The sequence below is a fragment of the Eurytemora carolleeae genome, unplaced genomic scaffold (genome assembly GCF_000591075.1).
Source record: "Eurytemora carolleeae unplaced genomic scaffold, Eaff_2.0 scaffold20, whole genome shotgun sequence".
Lineage (NCBI taxonomy): Eukaryota > Metazoa > Arthropoda > Copepoda > Calanoida > Temoridae > Eurytemora > Eurytemora carolleeae.
Genome location: NW_019396765.1, coordinates 694,622 through 703,748, shown reverse-complemented (window position 1 = coordinate 703,748; position 9,127 = coordinate 694,622). Strand labels below are relative to the sequence as shown.

Here is a 9,127-nt window from a genome sequence, read left to right as displayed (position 1 = left end):
AAAAAACTACAGGGGGGGGTCAAATTGACCCCCCCCCCCAGCGGGAATAGGGTTAAACATCGCTACAGTATATAGTTTTAGTACAAACTTCTATAGTTCATAACGCATCCAAAGATCAAAATTGATAAATATATACAGCAGACTATGTACGGATGTACAAGAGTGTACATATAGTACTACAGGGAAAAAATCAACTTCTTCTTGATTATTTTCAACTCTGAGACGAAGCACTGGATTCTTCTGAAAACGTTTCCAAATGCGATTATATATTCAAATTTGCAGTTACAATTGAAAATTGTATTTTCTATAAATAAAGTAGTAATCTCTATTTGTCTGTTCGTTTGGATCTCTAATCATAACTCATGAACCCTTAGACCGATTTTCCTCTTTCATAGGTGAGCTCTGGAAAACGAGAGGAATATTCTTAGCTTGGATTTAAAATTCTTAGTCGAATGGATTGACTTGTACAGGATAAATTAAGTTGCTCGACTAAGCTGGGTTTCCAAGCTACTATTTTATAAAAAATATAAAAACTTTTAATTTTAGTTCCTGGCTTTACCATTTGCTATAACCCATGAAGCAGTGAGCAATATTTACGAGGAGAAACTAGATGATGGGGTTACTCCTGCCTGGTAGGACTTTAGGAACTGTAAATTCATAAAGTCCGATTTACAACGGTACCCTTAAAGTTTGTCTGATCAAGTATGATTAAGATATCAAAGTTTTTGTTTTTGAAAACAGATTGTTTTCTTTTGTGGTTTCTCTTCAGAAAAATTGACTTGCGCCCATGTATTGCTTCAGAAACAATGACGAAATTAAGACAATTTAACAGTTAAACTTTATTGATCATATTTCAAGGCTACCGTTTTTGAAATCTAATTATGAAATAATGATTTGTATTTGAGATAAAATAGAATTATTGATTTGATTTTAATTCAATTCTATATAAATGACTTTTTATTAGGACTTTTATTTTCTTCGTTCATATTTTCTATAGAAAGTTTGCTTTTCAGTTTTTTTTCCTTTAAAATATTTTGAAAAACATTGAATTGAAAAGAAAGCATTGTTAAGATAAAAATAAAAATATATAAATCATCAAGTACATAAATCTGTAAATTTTAGATTCGTTTCTTAGTCAATAAAATATAATACAGGGTGTCCCCATAAACATGAGAATTGAGTGAAGATTTCGATATCGTCTTTTGAAATAATTCTTTGATTTACTGTAGTTATGTCCACAGAAAAAGTTGCAGTAATCTGTTTGCTATGTTTACAATTTGTTTATTTATAATTTGACTGCACAAGGGTGTACTTACAGTAAACAAAACTCATTAAACATTCTGCATTGTTCATCTTGCAGAGAGATTACAGACACATCATTGCAGCTATTTACCGCTTTCATAAAATAAACTATCAGACATAATTGGCTTATTATGACTTTTGAAATCAAGTATTACAATGATATTGCTTTGCAAAGACGATCTCGAATTGGGACACCCTGCATCTTTTTTGATTTGTGAATCACCACCGATGTAAAGTAAACTATTATAGGTATGGTCATGTTGCTCCCCATGAATGGGGATTATGGGTTGATTATACTTTTCTACTTCTCTTTGGAGGAATCCCTTGGCAGTGCTATTATCAGGTTAGAAAAGGGATTCTAGGGATTCTAATTAAATGTTGAATATTTGTAACTATCCGTTTATATTCATAATTTTGTAACTCAGTTATTTATGATTGACATTTAAGTAAGAAACTGCAAGATACCGACTTTTTTGGAAAACATCAAATTTTTAAAATTTGTTTTAGTTATTTTCTCATTCTAGACTTCTAGAGGCCCTTTGCTCCCCCTTTTTCATGAATAATTTTAACTGTTGGCTGTTGATCGTTAATCATTAGTCATTATCAAACTATCGCAGATTTTTTAAAGTAAATTTGCTCATTTTTAAAAAGGTCTAAACCTTTTTTGTAGAGTCATGCGAGTTGTCATTAAAAAGTTGGGCCTGATCGATTCAGCCGCATACAGACAAGCTACTAAGTATATAAAGAACTAAAATCATCTATTTATTTTATATTTTAGCGTGTATTATCCAGTAAATCAGCTGTACGAGCCCAACTATTATCCTACGGAGGAGCCGCTATAGCACTTATTATGACCGGACCTTCAGTTCTTTTCGGAGCTATTGCTAAAGCCACCGATTGGAGTAAGACTGATTATCCCTGTGGAGCGCCTACCGGAGATGCGTCTAAAGTTGTTCTTCCGCTTGTTCTCCAGTACCTTACACCTCCAGCTGTAGCCTTCTTTGGACTAGGAGCTATATCTGCTGCAGTGATGTCTTCAACAGACTCTTCAATGTTGTCAGCGTCTACGATGATTGCAAGGAATCTATATAAGACTGTGTTCCGACCAAAATGTTCTGAAAAAGAAGTGATCTATTCCTTATATGTTTTGATCTTGATCAATTGTGTTATAGCCACCACACTGGCCATAGAGTACAGAAGTATCTATGATTTATTCGTACTTTGCGGAGACTTTATGTTTGTTATTGTTTTCCCCCAGCTGACAATGGTGTTGTTCTGTGAACAATCGAATACATACGGCAGTGTATTCTCTTTCTTTGTCAGTCTTATATTAAGGTAAATATTTTTAAAAGTACAGGCATAATAATATTTGTAATTACTTAACTTAGAAATCGAAAGTTGGACAAAAGATCAAAAGATTGACTTGATAATAAAAATAGGAAACAAAACTTAAACTTTAATTTTCTAATTCTTAAATCTATTCAACCCGATTTGCAAGCCTGCAATTTAAAAATGACGGAGTTTGCTAATTCAGCGAGTCAAAGTTTGTCATCAATTTCTAAAAATAAGGAATTAGAATATTTAAGTTTGGGGCGAGAAATAAGTTTTTCTTAAATATATAAAAAAAATAAAAATAAGTTTTAGCGCGCCCTTTTTTCTAGTAACAATGTTAGCTATTAAATATTGTTTTTCGTGCATTTTCTCTGTGTTTCATAGAACTGAATACTTTGCTAATTTTTCTTTTGTTTACAATACATTAATATAATCCGGGCTTAGTTACATTTGCCATAATGCTTTTACCATAATTACATTTGCCATAATTACACTTGACGTAATAAGTTTGCCATAATGGTTACACTTGCCAAATTTACAATTGATTATAGTTATAATTAACATTCACATATATTTTTTTAATAATAACAACAAATAACTTTTAGGACTATAGTTAACAAGGGACAGCTCATGAGCAGAAGTGGTTAAGTTACTGCGCTATTGAAAAAGTATTGAATTGTCATTGTCATCAAGCTGTTTCTACCAGTATTAGTTTTCATATCACTCCCATGGCAGCATTGTTAGAACACTAAAGTTGGAAATTTTCATGAGAAAATTTGGCGCATTTTTTTAAATATAGTTGGATTTTTATTTTTGTAAGGGTTAGAAAATTAGGGCAAAAATAATGATGGCAAGTTTTACTTATGGGAATAGTTACTTATGGCAAGTTTTACTTATGGGAATTGTTGCTTATGGGAAAAGTATTTAGAGCAAGTTTAATTACCCCAAGTGAAATTATGGCAAATGTATTTATGGAAATTATTTTGTTCTAGGTAACTGAGTCGAAATTTGGGCCCGATTGTTTTTTGTATTGAAAAAAACAAGCTGAAAAAAACACATCAAAATGCATATACAAGAATAATTATATTACTAATGTTAAGACTGCTGTGTGGTGATGGTCAGCTGGGTATTCCTGCCAGTATTAGTTTCGGAACTATGTACGGTGCTCCAGGAACCTGTCCTACAGATCTTAATCCTCATGAGCCTTGTCAAGGAGCTTATCCGTTCCGTACCATCGTAACACTCATAGGATTTGTAAGTTTATTTCTCAGCTGAGCGTTACTTACGCTTTTGCAGATCCATAACTGAGGAGGAGGTATTAACCTAAATCAGAGATTTTCTTTTCTAAATAGAGGTAAAAGCCAAAAAAAATTTTAAACAAAATTTAATAAATAATTTTGGCCTTTACTTTTGTGTCAGAGAAAAAAACTGAATAAGAAAAAAAGTACGGCGTATATAATTTACAATTTAGATTCTTAAATATTTTTCAATAAATTTATTTCATAAAAGGATTGAAAATTATTTTAAAAACTATTGTTTCAATGTTTCTTTTACCCCTCTATCTCCTAAATAAACTGGAATTTTTATTTTATTCATTAAATTTCTGTGTTTAGGGAGTCCACCTATTGTTGAGTTATGGAACTACATATATGTTTGCTGTAAAGAAATTAGTTAGTTTACGCTGGGATTTCTTTAACTGCTTCTTGAAGGCAGGAGATAAGGTTAGTCTTAGACATATTTTAAAAAGACACATAATTAACAAGAGACATGCTCAATTTATCATTTGAACCTTTATCTGTTCAAGATGTGTCAATCGTTTTTTTTGTCTTGAAATATGTTTAATTCTCAATGTAAAAAACATTGATATCTCATTCGTGTTTAATCATATACGTTACTAGCTGAAGTGCCCGGCGTTCACGTGGAACTTTTGAAAATCGGATTTTTGAAAAAATGATTTTTGAAAAAAGAATTTTGATAAAAACAAAAATTCGAATTTTTTAAGCCTATGTCACCCCCAGGCTACCACTGCGTGTCCACAAAAATGTCATTCCATTCGATCCAGCCGTTCGGGAGGGAACATGTATACGAATGTCTTGTTATATATACGTTATGAAGCGAACATACCAATAACTAGAGGCTCACTTAAAATGACGTCCACATTCCTTTCTAAAGTCTAAACAAAGCTGAAATTCATTTAAGCCTGAAATTAAAATCATTCTCTCTAAAAAATCTCAAATCATCTATTAACATTATAATAAAAGTTTCATAATTAAACTGTAAAATACAAATTTTTGCATTTTCAAATAAAAACTGGAAAATACTAGTTGTAGACGGTGTTTCTCTGAAAAAACATCAAATGAAAATTCGATACTTAATTAGATTTTCCAAACATCAAGCTATGGCATCAAGAAATCCTTAATTGGACTTCTTTTATTTTTGTTTTTATACCACAATTTAAAAATAAGTGTCTTATAGTTCTCCAGAAAAAGAAAACGTTTTATTTTTTAATAATAATAATTAAAATTTTTTTTTTGCCAACAGCGATTACAACTTACAAGAATGGCCTGTCAGAAACTGCATCGGAATATTTTCTGTCATATTTTCATCTATAATTTAAAATACGTCGCAAAACGCGTAAAAGGGTGTATGAACCTTAAAATGTAAAATAAATAGCTCAAGAAAAGAGTATAAAAATAAAATTACGTTATCAGACCAAGATAAAAATTGCTTAATTTAAACTACACCATTGATAAATGTAATATATATGTATATCCAAATAGATTCTAGTACAATAGATGGCAACGTAAAATTTGTACACTCTCAGTACAGCTGTGTTCTTACGTCACAAGTGTTAACTTAGTTTTTGTGTTCGACAAATTTATTAATAATAGGGATAATTTTAAAATAAAGTGCTATCTTATAGCAAAATAAGTGCAATTTTGTGTTTTCTTTATTTTCTTGTTTTACACTATATTATTTAATATTCTAAAACATGTCAAATTATGTGAGAAAATTTCGTTTTCCTTGTTATATTTGACACTTGTGACGTCGTGTATAACTGGTCCATTTCTCTGATGCCACCTATTGTACTTGATAATCTATTTGTGTATATCTATGTTTGTTATTAAATCGAAATAATAATATAAAATCTAAATGATTTTAAACACACCTTTTTTATTCTTAGATAGTTCCGAGATCATCTCGTCAATTAGAACCGGAAATAATGGATTTACAAGACAAAGTAAGTTTTTGTTAAAGATTTATTTCCGCATTTCAACGAGAGATTAAAATTTACGGCAGTAAAGAGGCCGCGGAGGAATATTAAAAATTAAGATGTTAGTTGTACTTAAGATGTAGAACACAAATTTCTCAATCAAAAAGATGATAATTAATACCCAGGACAATAATTACGTACTCAAAAGTATAGTAGTTAACAAAAGATATCTATCCTTGATCAAACGAAGCTTTTAAGACTACCATTGTAATTCGGGCATTTCCATCTTTGCATGGAGGGTCACTTGAAATTACGCTTACAGCCCTGGCCTTAAACTTATATTTCCCTCATTTGAACTTTTCCTATTAGTATAGTACACGTAATTACCGCAGCTCTCTTAGCTAGGAATTAGTTAAGTTTAAATAAGTTTTGCAAATCTAAGAAAAGATAAAACTTTTTTCAAAAAACTTATCTAAACTTGGTTTTCTGAAAATGAAGGCTCAGTAGAATTTTTCATGAACATTTTCAAAAGACAATATAATTTTTTGCACTTGTGTACAAAATCACATAAAATACAAAAAAGCGTCAACAACAATTATTGATATTATTGTTATTATTATTATCTTTATTTTTTATTTTCTGAACGTAATTTTCTACTCCAAAATAGCAAAATCATTTATGATGTAAAGATTAAACGTAATTTATATCATTGAAGATCATTGGAGACCTCCATGCAAGTATCATTTGAGACGCTAGATTTTCGTTGGAGACCCCCAGATTTTCATTGGAGATTCCTAGATTTTCATTGAAGACCCCATGATTTTTATTGGAGACCCCAAGAATTTTATAGGAGACCCCAAGATTTGCATTGGAGACTACTATATTTTCATTGAAGACCCCAGATTTTTGTTAGTTAGAGACCCCCATATTTTCATCGGAGATTCATAGATTTTCAATTTCATTTTGTTTGAGAATCCCCAAAATGTCATTTGAAACACCAGATTTTCATTGGAGACTCCATATGTTCATTTATAAAATCTGGTGGTCTCCAATAAAACGGCTCTCCAATAGTACTCCAATAGTACTCCAATGATAATGATTTTTTCACAGACTCCAAAAATGAGAACTGTGTCAGTGTGTAGATATTTTAAAAGTTTTTACTTTGTTTACATTGTTAGTTTTGTTTCAGAGCGCAGTACACCACAATTCAGGATTTACAAGTTAACAACAAAAATATACGCATCAATGTTTTAAGAAAAAAACCTAAATACAGATTTATCAATATTTTAAGAAGAAACATCAGATTTATTAAAATTTTATGTAAAAACAACAATACAAAAGATGCATCAATATCTCAAGAAAAAGCAGCAATATAATAGCAGATGCATCAATTTTTCAAGAAAAGGCACTACAATATAATTACAGATGCAGCAATATCTCAAGAAAAAGGAGCTATATAATAACAGATGAATCAATTTTTTAAGAAACAAAACTGCAATATAATTACAGATGAATCAATGTCTTAAGAAAAAACAGCAATATAACAGATGCCTCAATATCTCAAGAAAAACAGCAATTTATACAGCCGGCCCAAAATACTTCAGAGAAGACAGAAAAGTAGTACGTGCGTATGTAGTATGACAATTTAATATATATGTCTGATGAGTCTAGGCCCTTTTTTAAACATTTAACGTTTTTAGACTTTTTGGAGGCATCACGAGAATACGAGATGCAAATACTCTTTCAAAAATGGAATCTAGACAAATTTGCTTAAATTACAAAAATTTTTACTCTGATTTAAGATATTAACCAAAAAGATTTTTAAAAACTTGAAAAATCGTTTTGGTTAAAATCCCTTGCTTTGTAGGATTTAAGCAAACTTGTCTACAGCATGCAATTTTGAAATAGGATTTGCATCAAGATTCTCGTGAAGCATTAAAAAGTTTTTTTTTTAAAATTTTGAATGTTGAAGAACTGACCTAGATACGATGGACATTAAGTACAAATATTAGCTCTACACAATTGATTTTAAACAGTGAATAAAATACCAGTATTATTATGTGTAAATTACATAAATATATTTTCATGTCAATGGAAAAGTTTTGTCTTAATTTGAGTTTTGAACATTTTGAAAATTCAGAAGTAATACATTTCTCAAAAGTAAAGGAATTGAGTCTTTGCCTCAAACTCAAATTTTCTTATCTCTATTTTTTTGCAACCTGATGGTGTAAACATTTTATATTTCTAGCTAAGATTACTTGATCTAACAGAATTCAGAGTTTAAAATATGTAAGGTATACGAATTGGGTTGGAAAGATATAGGGATTAGAAAATCCGAGTTTGTAGCAAAGACTCATGATTCCTTTTGTGCAACTAATAAAATTTGAAATCGTTAGAAAGCCGTTTATTCTGATAAAACATAAACACAGGGAAGAACATCTTTTTGCATCACAACATTCGCACCTTAAAAAAATATATTTCTAATTAAATACAAATCTAATTAAAGTTAAATTTTCCCCGTTTCCTCCTTTAACTTGTGTTTGAAACAATTTGCCCACCATGTTAAATTTTCAAGAGAATATATACAAATATTCCAATTGACCCTAGACATCAAAACGTGTCGAATGCTGGCTGAGCAAGCTGTCACTTTCGATCCCAATTTGATCAATTTTTAGGCGAATGCGTTTTGAATGTAAGAGTAGAAAAAGACAAAAAAAAAAGTCCAAAATGAGAAAGAATTAAAAAAACCCGATTCCATCAAGCTCTGGCTAATAATCCAGAGATTTCATTAAGACTGGACACTTTTATGATAATAATGTTTAGATCCTTTCAGGACGTGTCTTAGAGGCTAGTTTCTATAAAAAATAGTAAACGAAAAATGTAATTTTGTCTCACATTTAAATTCATTCATTTTTGCAAATCTTAACTCAGCAAATATTTTTTCCTTGAAAATATGGGTACCATAAAATCTGTCTTGAAACACCGAATTCAAAAATGTTAAAATCATAAAAATCTGTTTAAAAAGTGTTAGGCAAAAATAAAAACTGACCTCCCTAAATCATTGATGATTTTCCGTTTTTGAAAAGAAACCTGTAAGAAAATGCGGAATGTTTTTTTGAAAATAAATTCACATTGTTCTAGGGTTAATATCCGGGTGACTCGAATCGAAGAAATACAATTGCCATTGCAGTGGCGTACGAGGGGGGGCCGCCTCCTCCCCCCTACGCGTGCCCCCCCCCCCTGAGAGGCTGAGGGGGGGGCACCCATGGGAGGGGTTCT

The 9,127-nt window shown here is 31.0% G+C and overlaps 1 protein-coding gene across 1 annotated transcript; it reads left to right on the top strand.

Moving 5' to 3' along the window:
* Positions 1 to 546: 546 nt before the first annotated feature.
* On the top strand, positions 547 to 7,904 carry LOC111708406 (high-affinity choline transporter 1; the record flags this gene model as incomplete). The annotated part of the gene is given in 7 exon segments (XM_023481768.1): positions 547 to 632; positions 1,552 to 1,645; positions 2,081 to 2,637; positions 3,735 to 3,888; positions 4,248 to 4,355; positions 5,819 to 5,875; positions 7,038 to 7,904. Coding segments are annotated over 7 exon segments (1,092 nt in total), but the record flags the coding sequence as incomplete, so codon positions are not given.
* Positions 7,905 to 9,127: the final 1,223 nt, after the last annotated feature.